We start from the raw sequence: 16354 nt of genomic DNA, 5'->3' as shown, positions 1-16354 counted from the left end.
AGGTGTTCAGGCTATAGAGTGGCTGTTAACAAGAGGAAAGCAGTCGGTTTAACTGTCACACGACTCACTTTTCAAGCAGACGACCGTCTAACCAGGTATTACCATAAAATCATTAGCATATGCATATATATCATCAGTGTTTTTTTTTTTTTTTTTTTTTGTACTTTTGCATTTATGTAATGGGCTATGTTTCAAATATTATTTTAATAATATTTTTTGTCTTACATTTACACTGACAGTCCACACTTGGGATGTTTTAGAGTAATTTAAATGATTAATTTTACAACTTTATTTTACAATGTCTTTGCTACACGTTACATGTGCTTACTGTGCTAATAACAGCAATTTATGCATAATTACAGCTAACCCTAAACTCAACCCTATTAAGTACATGTTGTTAATTAATATTACTCGGTACTTAAATGTATAATTACACTGTAACAAGGGCACCTTAAAATAAAGTGTAGCCAGTACATTTAACTGTAAACACTGCATTTGTGTGATACATTATTGATACAATGAGGAGAACCAAGGTCAGATGATTAAATCGATTTTATTGCTTAACGAAGTATAATCAGAAATTGATTTTGGTTGATAAAAATGTAAATTTAATAAAGGAAAATTATCATAACAGAATAATACAAACAGTTATAAATACACTTCCAATATCTCTGAAATATTGAAGTTCAAATATATAAGTATTAACAACGAAAAATGTTAGTAAAAATTTTAATCAAAAGTTTAGTATTATGTTAACCCAATCTAAATATAATGTTAATCAAAAATCTAAGTATAAATCTATAAGTCTGAGTAAAATGCTCTTGCCTATGAAAAGTAAAGTTAGATGAGATCTCGTTGGTATAAAATGCAAAGAGCAAAAATTGAGTCACGACTGAGAGGATGTCAGATCGAGACTGAGCATACAAGAAAATTGGCCTTCTTATATATCATAAAACTAGACACATAAGCAAGTTCCTCTTTTATGTATGTAATCAAGACCAGTAAACCACAAGCAAATCAAAAATAATAAAAATGTAGGCATCTCAGCATTTTGGAGGTCCAAAGTACAGTACTACACATCATGTGATGGAAAATTGAGGGGTTAGTTCCCCTTTTCGTGAAAACTGAATGCACCAATGAAAATAAAAACTGGCCTTTGTTCAGGCCATGTACAAGTCTACTACTGCAGATGTGGCCTTTTAAAAATATCTGTACTTTATCACCTGATTAATTTGCATATGCCAATGGAAACTTTTAGAAACCCAATATATGCGTGTGCAGTAGATTTAGAAAACAAACTTCGAGAAACAGTTCATGAAGAGAAACACTAAATGGATATTTCCTTCATACAAATATAAATATATATATTTCTATATAAATATAATAAAGATGTTAAAACATAAACACGGGAAAATTAATCTTCTCTTCGCCCTCATCAATAGTTATTATTTAAAGTACTGTAGAAGATGCTTAAACATTGCAATTATTCTTTCATGCTTTCATTATTGCTGATATTTAAGAACCACATAATCTAATATGAAATATATTTACAGAGAATATGTTGTGGTCCGTGCAACTCTTTCTGCTTCTGGGTAAGGAGACCAACATACTGACACAAAACATAACCGTTCTCTGTCAGACCAATAATATTTTCTCAATTTAAGAGTTCATTGTAAAACTCATCTGCATCTGTGACTTTAACAAGTACAGGCTGCACAACTGTCATTGGCACTGACATCAGACTGGTGAATGGTGACTCCTGTTCTGGACGAGTGGAGGTTCTCTATAATGGAATATGGGGAACAGTGTGTGATGATAACTGGGATCTGTCAGATGCTGCAGTGGTGTGTAGAGAGATGGACTGTGGGAATGTGATAGAGGCAAAGAGTTTAGCTTATTTTGGACAAGGATCAGGACAGATATGGATGGATGATGTAAACTGTGCTGGGAATGAATCCTCTCTAAAGAACTGTAGGACACCTGGATGGGGAATAAGTAACTGTGGACATTCTGAAGATGCTGGAGTCATCTGCAACTGTGAGTTTAAAACATTAATAACTGAAATAAAAAAAAAATAATAATGTACATTTTGTAAGGAATGGCCATGATAAGAAATCATGAATTAAAGAAGGACTGGATTGTTCAAATGCCATATGTCGTTGGTCTTTTTAAAATAAGGTACACAAATATATGCAAATATATAACTTGCGTCTTTATATTATTTATGTGGATAGTATCTGTCAGGTTGGTGAATGGCAGTGACTCCTGTTCTGGACGAGTGGAGGTTCTCTATAATGGAACATGGGGAACAGTGTGTGATGATGTCTGGGATCTGTCAGATGCTGCAGTGGTGTGTAGAGAGATGGGATGTGGGAATGTGATCGAGGCAAAGAGTAAAGCTTATTTTGGACAAGGATCAGGACAGATATGGATGGATGATGTAAATTGTGCTGGGAATGAGTCCTCACTAAAGAACTGTAGGACACCTGGATGGGGAATACATAACTGTGGACATCATGGAGATGCTGGAGTCATCTGCAATTGTGAGTCAGAAACATTCATAACTGAATAATTTAATATTGTACATTTTCTTTTTTTTAAAGAAATGACCCCACAGAGCTAAATAGAAGAAATCTTGAATTAAAGAAGGTCTTGTTCTTTCGAATGCCATATGTCACTGATCTGTTTCAAATAAAAGAAGGCAAACAAATATGTGGGGGGAAAAAACAACTTACTCATATCTTTATATTATTTGTGTGGATTATAGCTGTCAAGTTGGTGAATGGCGGTGACTCTTGTTCTGGACGAGTGGAGGTTCTCTATAATGGAACATGGGGAACAGTGTGTGATGATGGCTGGGATCTGACAGATGCTGCAGTGGTGTGTAGAGAGATGGGATGTAGGAATGTGACAGAGGCAAAGAGTGCTGCTTATTTTGGACAAGGATCTGGACAGATATGGATGGATGATGTTCAATGTGCTGGGAATGAGTCCTCACTAAGGCACTGTACGACAAGAGGATGGGGAATACATGACTGTGGACATCATAAAGATGCTGGAGTCATCTGCAACTGTGAGTTTAAAACATTCATAATTGAAGCACAAATTTAATATTGTACATTTTATTTTGTAGGAATGACCCTAGAGAGCTAGATATAAGAAATCATGAATTAAAGAAGTTCTTGTTCTTTCAAAATGCCATATGTCGCTGATCTTTTTTTAAATAAAAGAAGATAAAAAAGAAGAAGAAAAAAAAAACAAAAAAACATACTTGTGTATTTATATTATTTGTGTGGATAACAGCTGTCAGGTTGGTAAATGGAGACAACTCCTGTTCTGGACGAGTGGAGGTTCTCTATAATGGAACATGGGGAACAGTGTGTGATGATGGCTGGGATCTGTCAGATGCTGCAGTGGTGTGTAGAGAGATGGGCTGTGGGAATGTGATCGAGGCAAAGAGTTTAGCTTATTTTGGACAAGGATCTGGACAGATATGGATGGATGATGTAAACTGCACTGGCACTGAGTCCTCACTAAAGAACTGTTGGACACCTGGATGGGGAATACGTAACTGTGGACATAAAGAAGACGCTGGAGTCATCTGCCAATGTGAGTCAAAATATTCAAAGAATTTAAAGGTGAAAATGTAAGATTTAGGTTAATGTAAGATTTTTTTTTAATGTTAAAATACAGTCTTCTAACCCAGTTTATCATTCATTGACTACTATTAGTATGCGATCCATGGGTTTATCTCCCCCAAAAGTATAAACATTAAGTCCCCTAGGCACCATCAAAACAGCGAGAGCAGTCTGCACAGATCCGTCAATAACTTTCAAGCTCTAACTACAGCAAGAATTTAGGGTGTAGCTACTGTAATGGGCTAAGAGTGGCTGACGAGTTACATGGAAAAAGACTGTGAGCCAAATTTTGCTGTATTTAGACCTTCAGAGATTAAACAGTCATGAACATGTCAAAGCGAATGTGGCATTGCAATGCTACGAGCTTCAATGGATATTACAATGCTGTTCAGAAAGACCAATGTTATAAGGTTTACTTTGAGGTGTCCAGTGTAGACAGCCTCAAACAGTCAAAAAATGCGGCCGGTGCAGATAAGCAAGACACTCACATTAGCTGTAGTAGACAGAAGGTGTGTTCGACTTCATGCAGCGCTGTGCAGACAGATTGGCGAGATTTGCAGCTTGCAGTCTGGGGCGGAATTGAAAACAGAGCCATCAATTCTGACACTGTCGGCTTCCTGTAGTGACGGTGTTTTATCACAGACAAAATGGATTAGACATTAGAAATGGATCATAGACATTTAAGACGTTTTCATGAAGCAACAGAAACACTTCTTATGTACTACATAATACAGCACCATCTGTACAAGAATAAAGTTTAACATAAGCCTATACTATTTAAATATGAAAAAAAGTGGGTCTCTATATTTTTTTTTATCAGTTATTTTGATAAAAACATGACATAATATAACATTATGGTAACATTAAAAGTGTTTTTACTGTTATAAAAACACAGATTTCAGCATTACCCACATGGAAAGAACCTATATGTGGATATATGCACATATATGAAACCTATATGCAGTGTATATGCACATATAGGCAAAAATGAGGTGCATATATGTGCATATACAGGAAATATAGGTCTCCTGTATTGCTTCTTCATATCCACATATAAGCCCTATACATACAAGATATGTCTTCTATATAGCTAATGGCAGGATCTGATCATTTTGTAGCTCATATCTCATTTTTGACTCTCATACATGATGCCTAGCTCATATTTTCTATTATCAAGGCAAAAACTAAGAATGCAAGAACTTATGTATGTGCGAACACGTGAAATTATCACATGTAATTGGCATGTTATGGAATTTCCCACATGGAAAAAACCTATATAACATATATGTTTCAATATAGGTTTTGATATAGGTTTTTAATATATGTGACATATATAAAATTGGCCGTTTTCCTATATTATATGTACATATATGTACATATATGTACATATATGTGTACATATATATGTGTGCATATAAAATTGGCCGTATTCCTATATTATATGTACATATATGTACATATATGTGTACATATATATGTGTGCATATATGTACATATATGTACATATAATATAGGAAAACGGCCAATTTTATATATGTCACATATATTAAAAACCTATATCAAAACCTTTATTGAAACATATATGTTTATATAGGTTTTTTCCATGTGGGTTAGTCGAACTGAAGGTGGCATCTGTAAATCTGGCCAATCGTGAAACAGATGCGTCATCATCAGAGCTTGTGCAGCCGATCTGGAGAAGCACTATGACACATAGCAACACAGCTAAAAGTATATGTAAAATATGTTGGACCTTTTATTGAAAGTAGCCCGAATTTATCTGTTGTAACATGAATTCAAGGACCCGTAAGAACTGTGATTGTGATGTTAGAGTTGGGGGAGGCGCGACGTGTGAAAGGGGCGTTTGCAATTTTGTTTGATGGTTTACATAATTACCTTTAAATAATGTTTCACTTAAGCAATAAGGTACAAGAGGCCATACTGTATTGTGAATATAGTCATGGCTGAAGGGGTCAAGGAGGCACCCTGCTTCATGTTGTGCCTAACAATGCCCTTCAGCTGTGACTTTTAGCACAATACAGCACACCTTGAGTACCTTTGGCTTTTAGCGTTTATAAAATGGTTAACCCAATACAAATTTAGAAGCCGAAAATGTATATATGAGCTGTTTTACTGTACATATCCATTTAGGGTGGATAGTATTTATCATTATTTCAATACTGTGCTGGTAAATATATTTACATGTGCCCTTTGCATGCTTCAGTATCATTTTGTTTGTTTGTTTGATGATTCATTGTTATTCATCAGTCCTTTTTTTCCAGCTGTTACTGACATCAGCAGCACAGATACAACAATCATACCAGAGACAACCTCAGCTGGTAATGTAGTCTGATGTTTCCTCTGTTGGATTGTGTTTTGGTTGAATGTTTGTGGATCTACAGAATTGAACAGGTGTGTGTGTGTGATTCATTGTTATTCATCAGTCCTTTTTTTCCAGCTGTTACTGACATCAGCAGCACAGATACAACAATCATACCAGAGACAACCTCAGCTGGTAATGTAGTCTGATGTTTCCTATGTTGGATTGTATTTTGGTTGAATGTTTGTGGATCTATAGAATTGAATAACAATGAATCACACACACACCTGTTCATCAATCTTTTTTTTCCAGCTGTTACGGACATCAGCAGCACCTATACAACAGTCAAACGAGAAACAACATCAGTTGGTAATGTAGTCTGATGTTTCCTCTGTTGGATTGTGTTTTGGTTGAATGTTTGTGGATCTACAGAATTGAACAGGTGTGTGTGTGTGTGATTCATTGTTATTCATCAGTCTTTTTTTTCCAGCTGTTACTGACATCAGCAGCACCTATACAACAGTCAGACGAGAAACAACATCAGCTGGTAATGTAGTCTGATGTTTCCTCTGTTGGATTGTGTTTTGTTTGAATGTTTGTGGATCTAAAGAATTGAACAGGTGTGTTCTGTGAACCATTGTTATTCATCAGTCTTTTTTTTCAGCATTTACTGACATTAGCAGCACAGATACAACAGTCAGACCAGAAACAACTTCAGCTGGTAATGTAGTCTGATCTCTCTGGCTCCTCCACTGCCAACCACACTTATGGCTGCATTCATTTATTTTTAAGCATTGCTTTTAAAATATTTTGATACATTCTGATTGCTACCAATCTAAAGATGCTAAATGTGAGCATATTCATGTATTGTGTGAACAGCTTGTAACAAAAATTGTGTTGTCAATGAAAGCCTGTAGATGTGACAAATAAATTAGGTTTTATTAACAAAGTTCGGGAGGAGCATTTAGAAAATTAACCTAATTAAGTGAATGCAAACCAAGGGAAGTACTCTGGGTTCAGGCCAAATTCCGAGCTCGGACAGCATGTCAAATATGCATAACCATTATGCAACCATCTAATTATTTGTAAGAGTGATTCATAAAATGAAATGTTATGTGATGAACTCGGGACGTTTCTGCTAGGAAAATCAAAAGGATGTGCCATTCACGCACGCTCCCTATAGCCTTTTTTCCCTTCTATGACATGAAACAAATGCATATGCAATGTTCAAGATAATGCCAAAAGAGACATTATTGTACTGTAAGTGTAATGTCAATGTGTCATGCAAAGAAAAAAGATTAATTCAAAGTACTGTCTCATATAGTCAGAAATATATAGTCTCAAATATACTTTATAACCAAATATCATAACAGTGTAACAGTCTATGCAAAATCATGAGTATATCGGGGCCTTGAATCATGTTCAGTCTTTTGTGCCTGCAGTTCACTTAATGGCCACCGGTGTCACTGATGACAATGGTTTCTGAATTTTAAATATAGCCCCTTTCTTGCTGACATGTAGTTGCTTTATGGGCTGTTTCCTGATGAAAAATCTATAAGTGAAAGAGAAAACACTGACTCCATGGGAGTATGCCCATCCGGTCTACATGTGCTTTGTGGATCTGGAGAAGGCATATGACCGAATCCCCTGGGAGATACTGTGGGAGGTGTTGCGGGAGTATGGGGTGAGGGGGTCCCTTCTCAGGGCAGTCCAATCTCTATACATGCAAAGCGAGAGCTGTGTCCGGGTGGGGGTTTGCCTCCATCAGGGCTGCGCTTTGTCACCAATCCAGTTTGTGATATTCATGGACAGGATATTGTGGCGTAGTCGTAGTGGGGAGGGGTTGCGGATCGGTGGGCTGAGGATCTCATTGCTGCTTTTTGCAGATGATGTGGTCCTGATGGCATTGTCGGTCCGTGACCTGCAATACTCACTGGGTCAGTTCGCAGATGAGTGTAAAGTGGCTCGGATTAGGGCTGGGGGATATGTCGCATGCGATTGTCACACGCATTTCGTCAGTAAAGCCGGTTCCCTGATTACCGCTAAATCGCCATCACCTGCTTTCAAATGGAGCGGCATTTAATAGACAGAGCCGCAGTACACTGACAAACTACGCAATATCACGTTCATTATCGAAGGCGATTCATCTGCGATAATGAACGCGATATTGCGTAGCTTGTCAGTGATCTATGGGGCAGTCGTGAAGGTCATGTGATCTATGGGGCAGTCGTGAAGGTCCCCTACCTATGGGGCAGTCGTGAAGGTCATGAAGGCTGGCTCATCGCTGGTCATACATACAGCCGAAATGGGTTTCCTCAGGAGGGTGACTGGCCTGTCCCTTAGAGATAGGGTGAGAAGTTTGGCCATCAGTGAGGAACTCGGAGTAGAGCCGCTGCTTCTTTCCGTTGAAAGGAGCCAGTTGAGGTGGTTTGGGCATCTGGTCAGGATGCCCCCTGGGCACCTCCCTAGGGAGGTGTTTCAGGCACGTCCAGCTAAAAAGGAGGCCTTGGGGAAGACCCAGGACTAGGTGGAGAGATTATATCTCCACACTTGTCTGGGAACGCCTCGAGATCCCCCAATCAGAGCTAGTTAATGTGGCTTGGGAAAGGGAAGCTTGGGGTCCAGTGCTGGAGCTGCTGTCCCCGTGACCTGACCCAGGATAAGTGGATAAAGATGGATGGATGGATGGATAGATAGAAAACTGAATTTCTTTCACATACAGTGGTCATAACAGAATGTTCAAAATTAATAAAACACTGTAAAAATGGATATGAGGACATTCTGATATTGGTTATTTTCCATAGTTTTGTCTGACCCTGCTGAATTTTCATTTGGAGTTCTGTTCTATTGTCTTCATGCTGATTTCTGTCATTGCAGGTTTAAATATAACGCTGCTGCAGAAAAAATGTGATGTAAGTTGAGTTTCTACTTATATGAATATGTAAATTTGAAATATGAATGTGATTTTCTATTTATTCTTGATGCATTTTGTTTGCTGTTAATGTTGCAAAACATGATTAAAATCACAAAGTCTGTTTTACTTACCATTTAAAGCTTAATTGTGATTTCAGAGACAGACCTCAGGAGGCTGCATTCAAAATCTTCTTAAGCAGATAGAGAACATTACAGCTCAAGTGCTCTCTGTGATTGTAAGAGAAAGAGAAAAAGGATAAAATAATCAAATCTGTGTCAGTTGATATAGTTGACATTTATAGTAACTGTATTCATCTGATCAATAAATTAGGAAGTGACCAGCATTTTGACTATGGCCTTCAACGCTTCAGAGAAGATTTTAGAGACGTCATCATCAGCCAACCCAAAAGAACTAACATCTTATGGAAACGACATGTTAAAAATCAGTGAGAAACTCATATCTACATTGGTGAAGCCGACAGACACAAGTGAAATTGTCAGTTTTACTCTTGCTGCTGTAGGTGAGTGGAGAAACTGTTATTATTGATGATGAAACTGAGATTATATATGATGTCAGGGACTTCAGTAAATAGAGCAGAGAGCAGAGGTGGATCATAGGAGGCAGACAGCAACAATGATAAATCCAGCTACAGTTGTAACATTCGATTTACATAAATAAAACGGGATCAGATTACAGTGTGTGAGAGTTTGTGTTTAAAAGGTGAGACAGAATACAATTATATAGTGAATAAATGAAGTGTATTTACAGTTTCCACATGGAACTTAAAACAACACAATATAACTACTTCAATATAACTACAGTTCAATTGGTGACCTTGATCAAATAAGACAATCTCTGCCTTGATTGTTTGCCTCCTTTATGCTGCTTTACTTCCTGATTCATGTCATGTGATCACTCATGATGTCTCATTTAAAGACATACAGACATTAAAATAGGTAAGATGAATAAAATGGCTAAGACAACATATAAACCTATTAAAACTGAAATATACATAAATTCATTATAATATATTGAGAGGTAAAACAGTGTCACACAGTAACTATAATTGAGTATGAGCTACAAATGTTTTAAGTGAGAGCAGAAAACATTGGCTGTATCATTTGTTTTTGATATCAGTATTTCTTTTGTTTTTGTGATTATTTCAAGGTCAGTTTTTTGGTGCAAAATCATCATTTGGTGGAAATGTCCTGAAAAACCCGAATCCTAAAAAACATTGAAAAAAGAAATAAAAACATTAAACACAGGTTCATTTACAGTAAGAACTTCATGGTTCGTTGTGGTGTGCACAATGTGTTTTCTAAATATTTGCTCAACAATCAACATTCACAAGACATTTACCAAACTCTCAAATGATAAAAACAGAAAGTCAGTGCCGTTTATGGTAATAATCAATAACAGTGTTTTAAGGACATCATCCAAACTACTACATCTGAGATGTATACCCCAAAATAGTGAATATGTGTTTTATTTATTTGTCATGTGTGCAAATTGAATGATTGAATTGGACTTTCTTAAAAAAAAAAAAAAAGAAAGAAATTTTGCAAATAAATTGATATAGCAAATAATTGCTTGTTTGTTTTTAATCAGAGGGACAAGTCTTCATGGTTGGACCAAAATTCACCTTAGATAAAATCCCTCGACTTAACACAACAAATTCTTCTGTGGACATCGATCTCATTGGGATCGCCAAGAACAACACTGGAAGTATTTGAAATGTTTTCATTTGATTAAATTAAAAACAAATCATAAAAAGTGTCATACCATCGCCACTAAACCACATTTACTTATTTTTTGATAGTTCATGTTTTAACATAATATTGCATAATATCGCTTTTGTTTCTTTCACACAGGATCAGCTTCTGTGGCATTCATGAGCTACAACACAATGGAGAATCTACTGCAGCCAAACTTTTTCAACACACCAAATGACACTGATAAAACCATGATGTCCACTGTGATCTCAGCTACTCTTCCTAAAACCACCAACACTGAACTCACCAAACCAGTCAACTTCACCCTCAAACACATCAGAGTGAGAGACTGAAATGTGCTTTTGTCCAACTCCAACAACATCTAATATTCAGTGTTATAATATTTTCTGCATGTTCTTTCTTCTTTTTGCAGGAGCTCGACCCCAACGGTTCTCTGTCCTGTGTGTACTGGAATGTCAGTGAGTGGGTTGTAGATGGATGTTCTGTTTTAAAGACCAACAGCAGCTTCACCGTGTGTTCCTGTGTTCATCTGTCAACATTCGCTCTCATCATGCAAACCCCATCAATCCCACTCCCACCAGAGGTACAAAAGTGAATAAGTAAAACTCCTCAAAAGATTGAAACATTGAATACACTAGCCGAATTCAAATGCAATCTAGAGCAGATGGTCAACATTTATAGTGACCATTCAAGAGCAGCACAGATTTGGCACACATATCCTCTGACGTCTTTTCTCAGAGCGACTCACTGTTGGAGCGGTTGAATCTGGTGTGTGTGATCGTGGGGCTGGTGTTCTTCAGTTTGGCCCTGTTGTCCTTTGCTCTTTGTCAGTGGAGTCCTGGAGTGAATAATGTGGCTCGAGTCAACCTCTGCATGAGTTTGCTGTTGGCTCACCTTCTCTTCTTGCTCACACAACAGTTTCTGAGCCTCATACGCCCTCAGCAGGTGAGAATGATGAAGGAGCCCTACAGCTCAGCATACCCTCACTGAGAATCATCATAACCCTCTCTCACTGTCTCCAGGTGTTGTGTGCCGTGATATCAGGAGTTCTGCACTTCCTCTTTCTCTCCGGCTTTGTGTGGATGTTCATTGAAGCTGTGCTGCTCTACGTCTGTGTGACGAACCTATCACGGATCAGCTCTAAAAAGTGGGAGGTGCTTAACAGTGGATTCCTGTGTGTGATTGGATATGCGGTTGCTCTGGTTGTGGTGGGCGTGTCTGGCTGGCTGGTTCCTGATGGCTACGGCAGTGAACAGTGAGTTGTTGTTGTTAGTTGATTTGTTTCGAAAGATAATAAAGCAGCTCTGTGCTTTTGTGACATTTCTGCTATCTGTTAAAAATCCATTTTTACATACACTGTACCAACGTCACGGACGAGATTAAAATCATTAATGTTTCAATAGTCAACTTCACTCACAGTTATTATATTGTGTTTTCCTCTAAACAGCTGCTGGATTAAAGTGGATAAAGGTTTTATCTGGAGTTTTCTGGGTCCTGTTACTGTCATACTTGCAGTAAGCACATTTTTTTATTTCTTATGATTTAATTTGTATTAAAGAGAAAACAAGGTGGTTAATTATTTGTTTTCTACTTTCAGTTGAACATGATTCTCTTCATCAGCATCATCATCAGTCTGAGCTCAACTCTCAAAAATCTGAACGTTGAAATTTCACAGATGAAACAAACCAGGTATCAAACGTTCAGATTTGAACACTCCATAGAAAATATACATATATAGTCAATAGAGACACATAAACTCTCTTTCTTTCTCTGCAGGATTATGGTATTTAAAACACTGGCTCAGTTTGTGGTTCTTGGTTGCTCCTGGATTCTGGGTTTCTTCACTAATGGCAGTAAGGTGCTGGAGATCCTCTTCCTGATCTTGAACTCCCAGCAGGGAACCTTCATCTTCCTGATCTATTGTGTCCTCAATAATGAGGTTAGACCTCACTCAATTTACCATCATATTCCATGAAAAAAACTGAATATGAAAGACTATTACAGTTGCTACCGTTAACCATTTCACTCTGTCTCCAAAACAGTATATGGAAGAAAAGTAAAGTATCAGTATTCACTTCTGAAAATGCAAATGCAGTCTCTTAAAGAGATCATAAGATGCTTTTTAATCTGGAAGCCATTGATGATTATAGTTTATAAAGTTTTAAATATAGTTTTTCTTACAAAAAAATCATCGCTTTACTTCAGAAGTCATTTATTAACCCACTGGAGTCGTATGGATTAGTTTTATGATGGTTGGATGAGCTTTTTGGAGCTTCAATTGCCATTACAAAGCTGGAACTGAACTTTTAAAATAGCATCATATGACTCCTTTAAAACACATTTTCTTACCTGTTTATTATAAACAATTTCATTTTGGTTCATGAGTTCATTCATGTCATACTAGTAGTATATAGCATATTTCTTATTTCTCATGATGATTAATTGTTCCTTTTCTACTTTTCATTTAAACATGTTTAATGTTAAACTGATCTCATGAACTCACTCAGCTCCTCTCATTCTTGTCCAGGTCAGGCAGCAGTACAGAAACTGCTTCAGATGTCTTTGCTGTGCACTCAAAAAACACTGAGGACTACAGCATCATGTTCAGGAAAAACCTGATACAGCAGGCAGTTACCGATATGGTGTTGTGTAATCTGTTCCTGGAAATCTACTGACAAGGAACTACATATGTATGAAATTACATTTCAATTAAAGGAGGTTTCCTTATAATGATGATGGACAGATAGTAGCAGTCTGTTGTGTCAGCTGAGGATCACTGTATATCAGCTTGTATACTGTATTTCTGTTAATAATGATACTCATCAATCTCTTTCAATCAAACACACTGTAGCATGTGCTGAGGTGTGATTTGTGTGTTGTTTAGTGGAGTAATTAAGGCTCTGACCAGATCAGGACTCTTACTGTAAGTTCATTTATATATTTAAAGATGTATAAATCTTTACAATTACTCCAGAGCTCTCGTAGATCTACACTAATTTTCAGGTCTGATGTCCTTGGGAAACAGTTTGTGATTCTAAGATAATACATTACAATCTAATGACTTGTTTGCTTATATTTTAAGGATTTGTTGTTGTTGTTTCACTCAATTTTTGTTGTTGTTGTTGTTGTTGTTGTTGTTGTTGTTGTTGTTTTTTCACTCCAAAAATACAATTTACAACTTATTAAATAATATTCATGAAATACAAAGTTTAGAATGGCTATTATTGTTCAATAAATAATATTTCATAATATTGGCGTACCTGGTCTGTGTGAGTGATTTACCATTGCAGGTTATATTTTTATGCCAGTAGGATGCAGCAAGGGACTGTCTTTATGAGTGCAGCAGGGAAACAACTGTCCTTTGTATTATTGTTTTTTTACATGTGAACTTAATTTGACCTTCTCTAAACTTTTGAATGGACAAGTCCAACTGTTCAATGTTTCAGCATAACATGCTGTTCTCAAACAAGGTGATTAACCGCAAAAATCACAACAAGTGTCCGATCCATGAATCGACCACTAAATGTTCTGGTTCAATGAAAATTTGTATTTAAACAGTCCTCTTCATCATGCTGTTCACATTTTGACATCATGAGACCAAGACGACACCTAACAATTGATCAACAGTAGGTGGCCATTGCGAGGCTTCAAACGGGAAGTTCTCAGACAGTTTAGAGTGTCACAGAGTGTCATCAGCAGGTTGCAACAGAAACACAGAGAGACTGGAAGAGTCACAGAAAGGCATAGAAGTGGGCATCCTTTGGCCACATCCCATGCTGATGACCACTTCATTGTGAACAGTGCCCTGCTGAACCGGATAATGAATGCCACTCATCTGTTAAAATTTTGTTTAACAAATATATTTGTTTTTAAAGTAGTTGACAAGAAAATCATGTCTATATGTCTACAGCACTTTTCAAAAAGGCAGACTCGATCTAAGACGAAGAAGAATAAGAGGTATTAATAACATCAGATTTTTTTTTTTTTTTGCAAATTACTTGTTTTTTTATTTTGTGATATATTTCATATAGCTACCTATGCTTGTATTGATAATAGATTAGAGGGGTTATTGTTAAAATCTGTCTACTTTGTACAATATGCACAGCATACTGTAATGTATATTCAATTACAATATGACTAAATACTGTACAATTAGAAACACTCAATTATTAATGTAAGCACGGAGACACAACAGGAACTCTTCTGACTTCTTTCTAGAGGTGAAGTTGGTGAACACGAACAACACCTGTCAGGGCACAGTGCAGGTGTTTCATGATGGCCGCTGGGGGACAGTGTGCCACAACTTCTTTACAGAGATTAGAAATGTGCTCAGGATTAAAGTGAACGCTGACTCCGTCAACCCCAACGAACCTTCACACATGACAAAACTACTGAACAAAGTAATGAATGTTCAATCTAATTTATGTTAATCTAGTATACGCTTTAATCCAGTATGCCATAAGGCAGACATTTATGGCTATACAGCTCAATTCAAGTACACAGGATGGATCAAGGTTAAAACATAAAATAATATATACATAACTTTCCCTGGTATGACAAAGATGTGACTGAAAATAAGCAAATAGACTACATAATCTGAACCTAGAATCTTATAATTCCAAGGGGACGAACTGTCCATTGTTTGTTCATGTTAGTTCACAGTGCATTAACTAATGATAACAAATACAACTTTTGATTTTAATAATGTATTAGTAATAGTTAAAATTAACATTAACTAAGATTAATAAATCCTGTAAAAGAATTGTTCATTCATAGCCCATTTATCTAATGTACTTAACTAATGTTAACAAATGAAACCTTATTGTAAAGTGTTACCGGCATCATAAGGCATTTCTCTGTGGGAAGGTCTGATTTGATTGACTAGCGCTCAGTTAGTGTTACTTGAGCCCCACCTACCACACTTTCGATTATAATTATTAATAATTAAGTGTGAAGAGAAAATAGCATTACTCCATTATAATTAGGGTTAGAGTCTGTGTTTTCTTTCCTCTCATTCAAAAAAGACCTGTAAATATAACAGGTTCATGATTAAAATATTGAATTATAATATTTACATACAGAGATACAAAACCATTTAGTTTACAAACCTGAGGCTGTTCTCTGTTTGTGAAATATCTGTTCATCAGGCTGCGGAGGGAGCCCTCTCCCGAATACTGACTGTATGCCGCTCCCTCTGCTTCTCTGATCACATCCTGTTTGTCTAGCATTTAAGCATGGCTAGGTCATCGCTTAGTTGTGAAGTATTGCCAGTTTCACCTGCCTTACCGAACGTTTCTTTCATTGATTGTTTGCCATCTTGTTATGACCATTGCCTGTTTGATTCTGTTTCTGCCTTTTGGATTACCCCTTGTACTGTTGCCTGGATTGGACTGCCTTATTGTGTTTGAACTTCTGCCTGCCTTACGTTTATGCCCTTTGCCTGTTGATTTGCATTTGTTTGCTGTGGATTGTAATAAAACACTGCACATGGATTCTAACGCTGCCTCAGCGTCCTTACATAATACTTCGCCAACGATGAATCCAGCAGAAGTTTCCAGTCTACAGGCCGCATTCGCTTATCAAGGCGATGTGCTCAAGGAATTCAGAGACCAACTGGCTAAAGCTCAAGCGGCTAACGACTACCTCACTCAACATCTACGATCGCTACCACCGCCCATGCCCCGGAAGGTAAGCCTTGCTTTACCTGGTAAATTCAATGGTTCAGCGGAGCAATGTAAAGGCTTTCTCCAGC

At 37.1% G+C, this 16354-nt stretch overlaps 1 protein-coding gene across 3 annotated transcripts; it reads left to right on the top strand.

Annotated features, from left to right (window-relative positions):
• Positions 1-13816, top strand: LOC125246176 (adhesion G protein-coupled receptor E1-like). Of its 3 annotated transcripts, XM_048157088.1 has the most exons (23): positions 1-95; positions 1554-1592; positions 1711-2037; positions 2235-2543; positions 2768-3073; positions 3304-3609; positions 5918-5974; positions 6094-6150; positions 6268-6324; positions 6446-6502; positions 6620-6676; positions 8833-8867; positions 9027-9104; positions 9200-9389; positions 10478-10594; positions 10741-10922; positions 11015-11185; positions 11341-11547; positions 11625-11857; positions 12050-12116; positions 12200-12291; positions 12379-12541; positions 13130-13816. In XM_048157088.1, the coding sequence occupies exons 2-23, from the start codon at positions 1559-1561 to the stop codon at positions 13187-13189; spliced, it is 3162 nt and encodes a 1053-aa protein (XP_048013045.1). In that variant the 5' UTR covers positions 1-95; positions 1554-1558; the 3' UTR covers positions 13190-13816. The 3 variants fall into 3 exon arrangements, with proteins under 3 accessions (XP_048013045.1, XP_048013046.1, XP_048013047.1); XM_048157089.1 differs by lacking the exon at positions 6094-6150 and having other exon boundaries at positions 10-95; XM_048157090.1 differs by lacking the exons at positions 2235-2543; positions 2768-3073 and having other exon boundaries at positions 10-95.
• Positions 13817-16354: the final 2538 nt, after the last annotated feature.

This window comes from Megalobrama amblycephala, linkage group LG14 (genome assembly GCF_018812025.1).
Source record: "Megalobrama amblycephala isolate DHTTF-2021 linkage group LG14, ASM1881202v1, whole genome shotgun sequence".
NCBI classification, from domain to species: Eukaryota; Metazoa; Chordata; class Actinopteri; order Cypriniformes; family Xenocyprididae; genus Megalobrama; species Megalobrama amblycephala.
The sequence above is the reverse complement of the archived record's forward strand: the minus strand, read 5'-3'. Positions and strand labels throughout refer to the sequence as shown.